The 15,403-nt window shown below is 48.0% G+C and overlaps 1 protein-coding gene across 1 annotated transcript in view; it reads right to left on the bottom strand.

Moving 5' to 3' along the window:
• Nucleotides 1-375: 375 nt before the first annotated feature.
• The window catches only part of CLRN1 (clarin 1), a 34,504-nt gene continuing 19,476 nt past the window's right edge, over nt 376-15,403 (bottom strand). The window contains exons 2-3 of the mRNA XM_004419250.3: nt 12,560-12,739; nt 376-641 (exon numbers count right to left, since the gene is read on the bottom strand). Coding sequence (XP_004419307.2) covers nt 376-641; nt 12,560-12,739 — 446 coding nt within the window. The remainder of the gene's footprint in view (nt 642-12,559; nt 12,740-15,403) is intronic.

Raw genomic sequence — 15,403 nt, 5'->3', positions numbered from 1 at the left:
TGGCAACAAATGTGTGGCTACATCTGAAAGAGTATTTGTACTAAAATACATCCTCCGTACTCTTGATTCCTCCCTGACGGAGCAGGCGTTTTGCGCTTGGCGTGTACATGGAGTAACAGTTTGCCCATTCTAGTCCATTGTCTTGAGTACCCGGGAAGCCATTTCCCACCAGGGAAAACAACCTTCCAAAGCCTTCCTCCTGCTCTGCTAACTTACCAGCCTACACCCTCTGTACATCATTTGTCAACGTGATCACAGAGGGTTTGGGGGCTTTAATTTGTGCGTCTAAAAGGATGAACAAAATTAACCATCTCCAAGGACTAAAGCAAGTCCACTCCCTTACTTGGAAAATTACTGAATGTGTAATGTTCACTTTCAGTACATCAGATCTGCAGCCACATTAGTTGTCTCTGTGTCTTTAGATTTTGCAAAAGGGAACTGAAATCCAGCAAGTCGTATTAGGAGCCCGTTCAAAAAATGAACAAAAAAGCAAATGAAAAGGACCCAGAAGGAGGTGGTATACTTTTCACTTTGCGTTTTGTAGGCATAAGTCCCTTCTTTATAATTTGCAATTTTTTCTGAGAGGTGGTGGATTTTCACTTCGGAGGCAAACAATATCATGACAAGACAGCCACAGGAGCCTGCAACAGAGGGAACAAACAGCGTGTCAGACAAATGTTTCCTGATTGCAAGGGACACGGGGGAGGGTCAAGGGGCAAACTAAAAAAGCCTTCTACCACCATCCTCATTTGCACTCTTCTGCAAAAATATATCGTTTCAAATTAGTCGTCATGGACCTGATTCTCCAGCCGATGGGTGGTGGTGCCTGGGCTTTGGCTCTGAGCGGGAAGGCTTGGGCGGGGGCAGGTAGAATCAAGCTGATCTTACAAAGACTGGGAGATGCTCCTCTTTGCGTGATGAGAAGGCTGAACTGCTGGGCACCTTGAAAGCACCATGGTGGAATCAGGCCATGAAGCAGCCACTGCTATGATGTGGCTTCAAGAGAACAAGTTTCTCTGTACTTCACAGCCATGCAGGATAAATGCCAGTCATCAAACTAGGGCTCCCTTCAAAAGGATTACCATGCCTCCCCCTCCTCCAGCTCCCACCTCGCCACAGCTGCCCAGAGGAGTCCCTCAGCCAAGGGAGCCATGGAGAAGGTGTAGAGGCAGAGAGGATCTGTTCTTGTTGTTTGTAACAGAACTCAGGATTTTTTCCTGGGCACATTGCTGCCTAGAATAACGGCTATCTTGTTTTGCTGAAAGTGGCAGGGATGTAGGGGCAGGAAAGTTTCCTTGAAGTATGCACGTATTAGGGGCCTGCCCTTTCTTTTCCCCTTCCTCCTTCCTCTAGCTGAAATATGGATGCGATGGCTGGAGCTCCAGCAGACGTGTTGGACCAGGTGGCCTCAGAAATGGAAGCCACGAACTATGGAAAAACAAGAAAGAAAGAGTCTGGATCCCAGACTCACATGGAGCCACCAGATCAGCCCTGGACTTCAACCTCTAGGTTTTAATATGAGAGAAAGATAAATATTAATGTTGTTTAATCCACTATTATTATTTTTTCCCTATTTATCACTCGTTGGTAGCCTAACCTTAAGCGGTGCTGCTGTGGCTTGGGTGACATCTCTGCAGGACAGGGGCCCTCCAAGCTCAGTGGTGCCTAGAAACTCTGATAGGCCCTGTGCCCCTGAGCGTGGAGAATGGAAATCCCCGGACGAGTGGATGGCACAGGGAGCTGAAGCAGGAGACAAGACGGGCAGGTCTGGAGTGCAGTGGATGGGCTTCCACAGCAGGATTGCACCGCAGACCAGCACAGTGGTGATCCTAGGAGACACTGAGATGGTTTTCTGACTTAGGTCAAACCAATCTGGGTTCAGAACCTGCTGCCTCCACTTACTTTGTAGAATTAGGCGATTTTAGTCTCCAAGTCTCAATTTCCTCATCTATTCCTGGACGATAGAGATGATGTGTGGTTAGCATTTGGCTAACTAGAATTGACACATATAAATGCTTACTAACTGGTAGCTATTCCCCTGGTTTTTATGTCTTCCTTTCTCCTTGCAAGTCCTCACCTTAATCCCTTACCCCTCACCACACCCCAAGAAAACCTGACTACTTCAAGGAGGCACCCCAAAGAATGTATTACAGTGCCTGTTCCACAAACACTTTCCCATTAGGTTTATGATGCCTGTAGGAGGTGTAAGTGCTTTTTGTTCTTCAACTACAGTTAATTCAAATACCCTGGAAGCAGCAACACAGCAGCTTAAGTTCCCATTCGTTAATTCACTCATTCATGTATTTAATTAGACATTACATGCAAAGCACGGGGATTGGGGAGATTTAAACATTAAAGAACATGCATATAGTTTCTGCTTTAATGGAGTCTAACCGGTCAGGGAACATACATAAAATAATTATTAACCAACCCCAGTAAGTATCACAGTGAGGAGGCACAGGTGGCTAAGGTTCATAGGAAGGAGCCGTAGGGAAAGTTAGCTGAGCAAAGGGAGGCTGGAGGTGGGGAGAGCGTTCTAGACACAAGGAGTTACAGTGCACAGGGCACCCCATGCCTTCTGCAGAGGCCATGTTTGGGGGGGTAGATGTCGAGACAGGATCATGGGGGGTGGTGAGCAGAAGGGTGAAGTCACGTTTCTTCTATTAGAATTTCTCCCCATCAGCTGGATCATCATTATAATACACCCCCAAATAATCAAATGACATAATTTTCTTGAAACTTCCCTTCCCACTAGCCTCAGAGCCATAGTTGAGAATTTTCCTTTGTAAAATTTGTCAACCTATTTTTGTATTCTGAGCTTAAAACCAGAGATCTCCCCTGGCAAAATCGTATTATTCCTTTATTGTTACATCCAAGAAAAAGGCTGCAGTGCTGTTTTCTCTTTATCTCTTATTTGAAAATTGTGGAGAAAATGCCATTGCTTTTACCACAGAGCCTTCTTTGTCTGAAGAGCTAGTGAATTTCAGACAGAGGCGAAACACTGTATTTCCTTGGTGCTTGAAATGAAAATTCGAGCTCGGTTTCCTTTTCAAGTTGTTAAATATTTTAAAGGTACTACTTTGTGAAGGAGGCGGCACGTGGTGAGCCTGCGTTTCCAGCTCCTGAAGGGAAAGTCGCTCGGGGTGTCTGAGGACTCACAGCTGTGGCCACAGCTGGTACCACAAGCGTGCATGGTCTGGGAGTTGAGAGGACCGTCTGAGAGTCCACTCTGGGTTCTGGGCTTGACCCTGAGGTCAACTTGGTCATTTCAGAGCAAGAGCATAGAAACCCAGCCTGATCTCTGTCAACCCCTCAGTGACTGCTAAGAGATGTGGAGGGAAACGATTCAGTGTGAATTTAGGCTATTTTTGCTTTTCTCTGTCAATGGCTCTGAGAGAGATGTGGGATCAAGGATAACTATTATGACTTATGGCCCGAAAGAAACACATGAAGAGTTTCTCTTTCTGGCCTGGCTGCTGCGGACGTGGAGAGAGGTGTGTAAGGGATGTGAGCGATCGTGAGAACAGGGCTTGGCATGTTTCCAGTATGACCCTTAGACTCCAACAAGGGGGTCCTGCTAGGGCTCCCACATTTAGAGGGTCCTGCTCTCTCTCTTCTGGAGAGACCCCCCTCCCCACAGGGTGGGAAACCCTTGAAGACAATGGGACGGGCCCATCCGGAGTCCCTGATGCACATTCTAGACCACACTCCTGAAACCCGGGAACTCCCCCCGCAAACAACCTGAGCGCCCTTCCAGGGCTGGCACAGGCCTCTTCCCCGGTCAGTCCTCCCAAGGGCAGACTCTGTGGCTGGTGCCCCGAGGCCTGAGGGTGGCCCAGGAACAACTGTTTCCGGGCGTGGTCAGAGCTCGGATATGCTATGGAGTGTCCCATGCACATGCCAGGGGCCTTTACAGTGTGGGCGGAACCAGGCGTGGGCAGAGACGAGGACAGACAGGGGCCAGCTCTCCTCGCATCACCACGCCCAGGGGCAGAATTCCCAGGGCTCAGGAATTCTGAATTTGAATCTGCCTTCCAGGTCCTTATGGAGAGATGTTCGTCAAGGTGGAAGGCTAGAACACGTCCTGGAAGAGTTTATAACGTTGAGATGCTTAGACAGCTGGTATGTGGGCTGTCATTCATACTCTGCACAAGGCCTCACAAATGTCAGCTTCAGGCCTGCGTGCTGCCCTCTTCCTTTCCCCAGTTATCCATGTACACGAAGAGCCCAAAACAACTCAGCTGGGGCCGTTTGGACAGATCGCCCACATGTCTGTCCCTCTGACCAACACTGCTCCTGCTCACCAGACAGGTTGGAGTCAGCTAGGACTTAGGAAAATCTGCCAAGCCCAGCTCAAGCTGGAGTTTGGAACACAGCCAGGCCTGGGCGCCAGGTTCTGTGGCTCAGGGTCTGACTCAAAGACCAGCCATTTTCCTTTCATGAGTTTGATTTCCCACCATCTGGCTGGTACTATAGTGGGGTTTTTTTTTTCTTTTAATGACTTTGATTACTGAGTTAATTTCTGACTGAATAGGATAGCTGAGTTATGGGGCCGTCACACCATGAATTATCAGTCAATTAACAAACATTTGTAATGCATAGACACTGCACACTCGTGACTCTCCTCTGGCAGCTGTCTGGGACTGCAGAATTGGGCGCCTCTCTCCTCCAGTCCTTATGATGTAGGGAAGGAGCTCACAGCCAACAAGAAGCTGCTTCTTCGTCGTGGGCTGGCTCTGAGGGTGAGCATCCTTTTACGGGTGGGAACGTCTTGCCAGGATCTGTGGAAGTCCAGGCTACCATGAGTTTCCGTAGAAATGTGTCCTCAAAGGGGAAAAAAAAACCCTCTGAAACAGTCTCCTATTATCGTTATGGTTGTATTTTGGGAAATAATAAATTAGAATTTCAATTCCATTTAAAGTAATGGCCAACATTTCCAGAAAGCTAACACCTCATCTTTAAACTCTCTCATAGATGACAAATATGAGAGGCATTCCACTTCCTCTACAGAATGATAAATGGATAATTTCCTTCTTGAAGGAGTCTTGAGAGAGGATAAATGGGGGTGGGAAAGCCACAACTTTGCAGGTGTAGGTGCTAATTTTCTCTGAAATTATGCAATCTCACTAGAAAGTCAGTTATTAAAGGTGAGGTCAACAGCAATGATTTCTTCCTCAAATGGAAGCGATTCTGGCCCCACACTGCTTTAGAGACCAATGGTCCATCTAGAAAGGGGGCCAGGGGAGAAATAAAGCAAGTGAATACCTAAGAGTGGATTCTGAGGTCGTGATGGGGAGCAATTTGGTCGTGGGTTTCCAAAGAGCAGGTGTGGATGAAGGAACACCGCCAGTCATGTTTAGCTTTTTCCCTTCATATTCTGTAAAGGTGAGTTGAGGAGCCCACATCTAACTTAAGTTTTACAAATGTTGTGTTAGTAACAAGGGTGATTTGTGCAAAGAAGAACTGGTCTAAAAACACAATCTTTTTCTAATTTGAATTGATTTTCAGAAAAGAAGAATGCCATTTGTCACCAGGAAACACGCAGAGCTGCTTCTGTTTTACTCATTTGCTCAACAAATGTTTATTGGGTGCTCACTGCACTGTTCTGGGCACAGGGGACACAGCGCTGGACAAATCCTGATCTTCACAGAGCTCCCAGTGGTGGGGACCATGGTGAGAGAGGCCGTAAGGGGAGAGGTAAGTACATTCTACAGTTTATCAGACTGTGATGTGTGCCAAGGAGAATACAGCCGGGAAGAGGGAGAGTGAGGCCTCAGAGGGAAGGTGGCATTTTAGGGCCTCTTAAAGGAAGTCAGGGAGTGAGAAGGCAGGTATTTGAGGGGAAAAGCATTTCGGGCTGAGGCAACAGCGAGTGCAAAGGAACCAGGTGGTTTGAGCAGGGAGAGGAAGAGAGCCAGGCAGAGAGGAGCAAGACGTGAGCCGTGCGGCGGCTGGGGTGAAGGGGGGGCGGGGGTGGGCTCATGGGGTTGGCAGCTCAAGTGGTGCTTTGGGGGCCGTAAAAAGTAAACGAAACAGAGGGGAAAACACAAGTGCACATTCTGAATAGGACAGGAGCCTCTTTGTGATTGTGGTAGAACAAGATTGAGCATCTTCTTGCACAAGGTCATGGCTGGGCCCTGTGCAAAGTGAGTTCAACAGTCCTTCTGCATCCTCGACGTGAGTAACCTGGAGTGCATCCTCTCACTCCACCTCCGCTCGTTCAGCTGCTGTATGCATATCAGAACAAAATTCCTGTCCATTGCCACCATGGGCTGGCTAATATTACTTCTCTTTTCCTTCCATGGCCTCCTTTCTAAAGTCTATGCTGAGAAACTAGTAGAATATTTTTGTTGCTAACTTTTCCTGCCACAAATCCTATCCTTCCTCAGGCTCCACGGCTGTGAGGCCTGGACACGCCTGTATCTCCTTCTCAGACTCTGAACAACAGCTCCTCCACAAAGACTGAAGAGGAAACTAGAAGCAGAGAGCTGTCACCACCGCTTGCACAGTAATCTGCCCTAGACGTGTTACCGAGGCCAGGATATTACTGATACTGAAGCTGACGGATAATGTAAGCATTCTTCTATTTTTGTCCTGTGCTTTATTTTCCTGTCTTCACGTTTCATCTATGACTGTGCTAATTTATGTTCCATGCCATAGTTGTAATTATAAGAATTAATTAGGCCCCTATTAGGAGCATCCCCCTTTTAAAGAAAGGCAGTCATTTTATTTGTTTGCCCTGCTTGGGGTAACTCATAGATGATGCTATATGTAAGAGAAGACATAACAAATACAATTTTCAGTAAGTTCACATTTGGGAGGTTTTCATCACCTCCAACTGGCCTGAACCAATATATTTCATATCATCCTCAGAGAATACTCACTGAACTAGCTAGGATGTTCTACCGTTCACCCACGAGAAGTCTTTCACCCAGCCTACTCTCTTTGACGTGCAGATCTGGGACCCTGCCTTCAACTGGGAAACTTCTAGAATGGAATATAGAAAGGCATACACTCATACACCAATGCCCCAATGGGAAACCATGCGTCCAGTTGCTTCTATACCCAGCCCCCTCTCTTTCTTCACCTCCTTAATTTGTGTACCCCCTCTCTCCTACTGTATTATAAACCCTAAGGGAAGTTTTTCACCCCATTTGGCCCATTCTGCCTTCCCCTGCCACCTGCTCTCCCCGCCCCCCCCACCCCCCATTTACTCTCTCACAAAGCTCACGGTCACCAGTACTCTTGAAACAGCCCCCTCTTGTAGCCTTTGGGACAGCACGATCTCCTGGCTTTCGTTCCTCTTCTCTGGACACACCTTTTCTGTGTCCTTTGCTGGCTCTTCCTCCTCCTCGGCCCAAAAATTACCTGACGGTGTCCTTGAGGGATTGGTCCTAGGCCAATTTTTTTCTATCTACGTCCTCTTCCTAGATGATCTCATCCATTTTCATTGCTTTAAATAATATCTATATCCCGACAACTCCTAAATTTATGTCTTTCGTCTAGACCTCTTCTCTGAGCTCCAGACTCATATATCCGACTGTCTACTTGATGCTCCCACTTGGACATCTCATAGGATCTCAAACTTGATGCGCCCCAAATAGAACACTGGATTTCTAGTGCTAAGCTCCTCTCTCTGCCTCTTTTTTGCCCTAAACTCTAACCCTGTTCCTTCCCTTGTCTTATTCATCTTGGTTAATGCCACCACTGTCTACTAATTGCTTAAGCTACCTGCAAAACATTTTGGATCTACTTTCAAAATGTTTTCAGAATCCATTCATCTCTCTCCATCTTCAGTGCAATAGCCTAGTCTTTCTAGACTAGACATTTCTTGAAAGGTAAGTCAGCTGTCTGACACCTTCATAAAGCCTTTCACAGCTTCTCATTGCAATTAGAATCAATTCTAAAAGACTTGCCTTGGCTTTGAGGCCATTAACTGGCCTCAATCGATCTCTCTAATATAATTTTTTTCTGCCATTTCCCCGTCTCTGCCTACCCCCAGCCACATGGGCCTTCTTTCAGTTCCTACAGCAAGCCGACCTCTTCCTCTAGAATCTCCCCAGGCTTTCTCTTCTCCTTGGGAAGTTCTCTGAAGGTCCTCGGCTCCTTAGTATCTTTAGAACTCAGCTACTTGGAGTAGCCTTCACTGACACCACATTGAAGCCCCATCTCCCCTTCCCTTTCATTCTCTATCACAGCAGCCTCCTTATCACTCTTACTATAGTTATCATGATCTTTAACTACTTATGTCCACTTTTGTTTGACTCTCCCACTAGATTTTAGGCTCTGTGAAGGCAGGACCATGGCCTGACTCGCTGTGCTATCACCAGAGTTGTTCCAGTGGTGGGCACGTGGTGGGCACATGGTGGGAAGTCAGTCAGCTTGTGGAATGGATGAAATGGATGCACCTGCATCAGTGGTCCTCAACACTGGTCACACATGAGAATTACCAGAGAGAGCTTAAAAAAAATACCAGTGCCCGAGCTCCTCCCCACCAGAGACTCCTATAATGAGTGTAGCATGGGCCCTGGCACTGGTATGTCTAGAAAGCTCTTCCGGTGATTCTAAGGTACAGTCCAAGAAGAGAATCGCTGGCCAAAATGAACTACAAGGGACCATTCAGATGTTACTAAAATCCTAACCCGGGGAAAGAGTTCTCAGACCTAGTTTATAATCAACAAGATGAGCAAAAGCAAATTAACTGACTTGCATGTGTTTCATGGAAAAAGGATAGTGGCCAGAAATGGGACACGAAGAAGGCTGAGGAACACGATGAGCCAAACTGGAGGCTGTGAGAGGCAGAAGGAACGTCTGGGCCTGGAGGACAGCAGGACATTAGGCCATGGCGTCAGCAGCTGCGGTGACTGGACCCACTGGGGGCCTAATCCGAAGGTTTGTTCCCTTTCCTTGTCTGTCTCCAGGGTCTGGCGTGCGCCACGTCAGGAAACGTATGGAGATGCTCTTGGCGTTGTCACCCTGGGCAGTGTGAGGGTCCCGGGTAGGCAGCCAGGAAGACCGCTTTCCCTTCCCTTCTCCCCGTCTTCACGTCTCAGGATGCCAAGCCTTGGGTCCTCACCAGCAGGGAAGTAGACAGCTGAAGAAATGGCCCTGGAATGATCCGCAGCAGGAAAGGGGGAATCTTGGGGAACCCGGGGGTGAGTGGAAGGAAGAGAAAGGGGTCTAAGGAGGAAGGAGATTCTTCGTTGACTGTGCGGGAGGCCAGCTGGGCAGAAAAGCAGTGGAGGGAATTCGGGGGAAGAGAGCTGCCCCTGGGGTTTCTAGAGGAGCGTGACACGCTGGACCGAAGGCCCTCCCAACACAGGCTCTGGCCTCGGAGGGTGTGACTTACTGGCTCACATCTAGGGTGTTTGTGATAATGGCTGTAAGCCACCTCCCTCCCACAATCAGGGTTCAGAGCTGGAGTCTCCACAAATATCACAGCTTCAGAGAAACACTTCCAAAACTCCAGGCCTTCGGGGTACTGCATGGAGATTGAAGGGGGACGAGGTGGTCTGCGATTCCTGAGCGACCTGTTTACCCCAGAGGTCACAAACCGTCAGTCCTTCTGACCGTCACCCATGTTTTATTGTCGTGCACGGTTTTTAAAAAGTCATTGAAAATTTTGGCATTTAAAAATTTTGTAGTTGAGGATTTAAAAGAAACTGGATGACCTGGAAACACCAGGCCTTTGTCCTCTGCAGGATGCAGATCTGGAGCTGGCTCCTCCTTCCCTCCCCACCTCCTTCCCTTGTCCACAAACCCTCACTGCGCACCCGCTTCCGCAGCAAGGTCAAAGACGAAAAAGGTGCCGCGGACTCTGTGTGCTCCGGCTTTCCCTGCATGAGACTTGGCCAAAAGCTGAGATAAGATCTGGGACTTGGATTCAATTCTCCATTCTCTGAGTCATCCTGCTGTGCAGATACCGTTAGTTTGGTTGTCCATTAAAACTGTCAAATAATTTGTCTTCCAAACGGGCTGTTCTGAGCTGCATTCAGAAGCCGCAGTGCGAGATGGCCGTGCTGGATAATAAGCTGTTGTGTTTCGGTTCCAGCCAGCCTTTCCTTTCTCTGCGTCATGATGCTGGGTCTAGACTCCCTGGACTCGAGTTCTGCCTGTCAGCTGCTTCCCATCAGGCTCTGCGGGAGAGCACCCGAGAGGGGGACACGGCCGGGAGGAGGGTCCACTCCCTCCGCTCTGCCCTGCCGCAGGACTCGAACTCGCCCGAAGCCGCAGGGGGCGTTCCCCAGCCCCTTCCACACTCCCGGAGCCCCCTCATGTGTCCTGCTGTCCCGCGACAGTTCCATCTCCTCAAGGTACAGTGCCGTCTCCTCCAAGGTCTGAGATCTGGGGCCCCGGGGCCCCTCCCCAAGCCTCGGGGTTCTGGTAACGCTAAACTCCTCCCTCGGTGAAGCGGCTGCTGTCTGAAATCACCATGTCTGAGTTACCGCAGGGTCTCCTCGCTTTCTTGGTCCTCCACCACCTGTTGAATCAATTCCCTGTGGCCCCAGCTCTCAAACTTGAGCTTGCATCAGAATCACCTGGAAGACTTGAAACACAGCCTGCTGGGACCACCCCAGAGTTTCTGGTTTAGTGGGTCTGGGGTGAGGCCTGAGAATCTGCTTTCCTATCAAGTTTCCAGGTGGCACCGATGCTGCTGGTCTGGGATCCCACTCCAAGAACCACTGCTGAACGTGGTATTATTGCCTCTGTTAAACAGTGTGTATTCTGTTTACAAGTTGGCCCCTGATTGATTGAAAGGCCTTCATGGAAACAGCACACCACCCAGATCCGCCAGTTTGGTTTGGCATTTTGGGTGGGGGGAAGTAACCCCAACACCCGCTTCTACCCTGGACCTTCCCACAAGAGGAATCGCTGTCTTGGTCTGTCTGTCCACACCCACACCTGCACCTGCACCTGTGCCATCGCTCCTGTGCCCTGGCTGCAGAGCCCTCAACCTTCCTTGGCGATATGCAGTCCCGTCTCTCTCTGGTGCGTCTCCCACCGCCTCTCTGGGCCTGCTCTGCTAATTCCATCCATCTGAATTCTGATTTCTCTGACCTGCACTAAGTGAACAAGTTAACAACTCCTTCTGGGCTTTTTCAAGTCAACGAACATGTACTGAATTGTTCACTGTGTGCAGAGCCTCATGCTGGATGCTTTGCTGGAGATACAAAGATGAGAAAGACCCTACCCTCATAGGGTAATCGTTTCTGCGCATTTGAGAACGGTATTATTGGCTTGTGAAAGATATGGAGAAAACACTTGCAGAACCCCCCACTGGAGGGAGAACTACTGTGGTTGGGTGAATCATTTGATTAGCAAGATGTGGAAGAGGTAAGACCCCCAGAAATATGCTCAAGTGGTGATGGATAGAGGCTGTCCTGCCTTCTCAGACAGTGAGCCCCTGCTAACCACGAGACTCTGTCTTACAGAGCGGGAGCTATGCAAGTCTGCGGCTGGAACTGAGAAGTTGGGGGGGGCGGTGAGGAAGGGAGTGGTCTCAAGAGAAAGAAGGGGCCTGGGGGCTGGTGGCCGGCGTCGACTTCAGAGTTGGAAACAGTCTAATAGTGATTTACATACACTGTTTGCTGGTGTGAGTTGTAACCTCTCTCACCCCTCCATGGAATCATTAATAAAGTTACTTGCTTCCTGGGACTATCACAGAGTAGTGAGTTTTTTTGTAAGTTTGGAGTGGGGTGAAATCAGTTCCTATAGAACGGCCACACATGAGTTCTGTCTATATTTTTGACTTTCTCATCTTTCTCTTTCTCCTCCGTGTAAATATATCCCGAGCAGCCTGTGGCCCAGACCGGATTTTACATTCTTTCCCTCAGCCCTGGTTATTGAGCAGCACATGTCTGTTGATGAACTGATTTCTGGGTTTAGTTTTGCTTGCCCAGATACGCCTGCCATTAGGCTGCACAGAGTCCCTACAGGCCCGAATATGGCAACGCAGATGTGGGTGGAACACGGGCCTTTACTCTTTTTTGATGGTTTTGTTTATTTTTCTGATTATGAATAAATAAATGCACACATTACTGAGCATTTGGAAATATTAAAAAGTATGAGGAAAAATGAAAATCACACATAATTTCACTGCTCAGAGATTGCTACTACCAACAGAATGAACTCCCTCTATATATGTATGTGTTTATGCATATATGTATATATATAGGGAGGCTATATATGGAGAGTATATGTATAATATGTATTCATATATATTCTTTTTATATATATTTAATCAAGTTGGGTTCATGTTTATAAAATCTTATATGCTGCTTTTTTCACTTAACTTTTTGATATAAGCATTTATCCTTTTGATTACATCTTCCTCAAAAATATAATTTAATGTCAGCATCATATTCATTCATATAGACTATCATAATGTACTTATTGAATTCCCTATTGTTGGATAATTATATTTTCTCCACTTTTTGCTATCATAAACAATGCTACAGTGAACAGCCATGTACATATACTGTAACTTTACATTCGGGGAGACCTGTCTTTTGACACATGAAAAGCACATTTGTCTTCAGAAGCAGACTTTTGTACTCACCTGAAATGAAGCTCAAAAGATACAGCCCTAGTGGACCATGCAGAGTTTCAAAGGGCTTGCCAAAGGCATTGTACATGAAGAAGGCTGTCCCCGTCATGGTGAAGACAATAAGGATCGTGGAGAAGAGAATGACATTGACATGGATGCTCACCGGGATCACTTTGAGCAAATCTGGGAAAACTGAAGATAAAACAAAGATTAGAAGAAATTTCATTAGCGGTAGTCTGCAAGGGTAATTTGAAAAATTAAATCCCTCTTTTTTTTAACTTCAAATATCACTAAAATCCTTTAGATGAATACTTTCTCACTTACTAATTTACAAAGGATTTACAAAAAGGTTTAAATACGGGATTATTTTATAGAACTTCCAGTAAAAACTAGCAAAGGAGAGATTTGAGGGAATTTTTCTTTCTGCCTTTGGTCGTATATAATTACTTAAATAAACAAGTGCTGGCTTTATAACCAAAAACTATACATTTTGATGACCAAACTTGTAATGACATTTCTCAGTAGACATCTTTTTTTTTTTCCTAATCTGTCTTAACCTGTGATGACGTTTTCAGTTTGGGGCTATCTAGGGGAGTTCAAACATCCGGAGGTTTGTATATTTCCTTTGCTGCAAAAAACAATTGTTTCTAGTCTACACCAAGATTAAAGAATGGGATATTTTCAGTCAACTTCAATATTTTGATGTAGGACAAGCTGTGGGAAAATAATTGCTGGTGATACAAGAAATATTTTCCATTCAGAAAACACGCCAAATCTATTTCTAGATTTTGTGTTCAGGGCAAGTTTTTCTTGTTTGCAGAGGAAATGAAAGACTTCATAAATGTAGGGTTTCTCTTATTTGGTGAGACATCAGCAAACCTGGCAAGACCAGTCTGGGAAGTTTAGTTCAGTCCATGTTAGTTTTCTAGACTTTATTTATTGAGCACCTACTTGTGCCAGGCATTGTTCTAGGCGCTGGAAATAGAGCCATAAAACAAGATAGACAAGGTCCCTGTGGTCTTGTGGCATTTATAACCTAATGGGAACAGATAGACAGATAAACAAGCAAACAAATATGATAGCTTACTGCCAAAGATGGCCACCATCAACTGCTTCCCTCCTCTTACACACGTCATTGCCCCTTTAAGAGGGAGAATGTATTCCTCGATCCCCTTGAGCCTGGGCTGGCCTGTGACTGCCCTGACCTCTTGAATATGGCAGCAGAGGTACACCGAGCCAGCTCCAGGCCTAGCCTGTAAGAGGACTGGCCTCCCTTTCTCTTGGAGGCTCGAGCTGCCATCAGGAAGTCCAGGCTGCTGTGCTGGAGACCGAGGCCACCGGAGGAACACCAGACGCGGGAGGGAGGGGTCTTGGGCACCCGGCCCAGAAGAGCCCCTGGGTGCCTCCAACCCCTCTAGCTCTTCAGCGGCAGCAGGAGGGGCAAGCCAGTCAAGACCTGTCCAGCTGGACTGATAAGGTTTTGTTTTAAGCCCTGAGCCTTGGGGGCTAGTATGCAGTGGTCACACAAAGACCCTTCTGAGAGTGATAATGCTGTGGAGAAACACGACGGGGAAGGGGATTTTGAGTGAGTGGGTGAGTGGACGAGGCGGTCGGGAAAGTGGCAGCTGAGCTGACACCTGACGTTGAGAAGGAAGTGACCGTGCAGAGATCTGGGGGAGAGGACTCCAGGGAAAGGCACACGGCTGGGGCGAGAGTGAGCCCGTGAGCCCGGAGAATGAGGGCAGGCGGCTGTGGGATGGCTGTGCTGGGGTCAGATCGCTGCCCCGCTAGATCCTGGTCTACTGACTGTGGTAAGGAGCTGCTTTTAATTCTAAATTCGTTTGGAAGTCACTGGAGGGTTAAGTAGGAGAGCGACACCATCTGCTTCCTCATGTACAAAGATCACTCTGATCTGGCTGCTGAGTAGGGAGTATAACGGTGGCAGGAGAAGGGGAAAGTGGGGAGACCTGCGGGGTGGGGAGAGCTACTTCCAGTGGCAGGAGTTGGGGCCTGGCCTACGGTGCTGGTAGTGAGAGGTTGTCAGATTGGGAACAAATCTTGGAGCTCGTTGAAAGAAAGGACTCAAGGATAACTCCTAGATTGTCGGCCTGAGTCAATGGTGATGCTGTTAACGGAGACAGAGAAGTGGAGGGAGCAGGTCTGGGCGTGGGAGAGGGAAGTGAGGCAAGAGTTCTGTTTGAGATGTTTTGAGTTTGAGTTGGTTTGAGACATTCAAGCAGAGATGTCAAATAGGACTCAGACGTCTGGAGGTCCAGGGAGAAGGCGGAGGTGTGTAAGGAGGTGGAACTGGGGTGATGGAAACCAAGGTGCCTACAGCGTGAAATTTAAGGAGACGGTCACTCCCCAGGGCCAACCCAGCACTTGCACAAGCCCAAGAGTGAATGAGTGTCTCCTTAAATTTTATGACTTAGGTGCCTCCAGGGCCTCACCCTAGTCCTGGCCATGTTCTTCAAGCCCGAGGGTCGGCTATCACCTATGGAGAAGCAGTGGTCAGAGGAGAGAAGGGTCGGGGAGGGGCCCTGCGGCTCTCCCCGTTCGCCTGCACAGAAGAGAGGGGCAGCCGGCCAAGGAGACTGAGAAAGGGAGCTGCTGAGGGAGGAGAAAATCCACGAGGGGGACAGCGGGGAAGTGAAGGGAAGAGAACATTCCGAGGAGGAGGGCAGTGGTCAGCTGCACAAATCTATGCCCCACGGCCACAGGCTCTAGTCCTGACCGGGCGTCAGAAAGCAACCAGGTGAGGGAATTGCATTGGTTCAGAACAAACCCCACACCGCTGCTGCTCTAACTAGATGTGTGCGTGCATGAAATACGCTCAGCGCCACCAGACAGGGGGCG

Source organism: Ceratotherium simum, chromosome 5 (assembly GCF_057802395.1).
Source record: "Ceratotherium simum simum isolate JZ-2026a chromosome 5, ASM5780239v1, whole genome shotgun sequence".
NCBI lineage: Eukaryota > Metazoa > Chordata > Mammalia > Perissodactyla > Rhinocerotidae > Ceratotherium > Ceratotherium simum.
The sequence above is the reverse complement of the archived record's forward strand: the minus strand, read 5'-3'. Positions and strand labels throughout refer to the sequence as shown.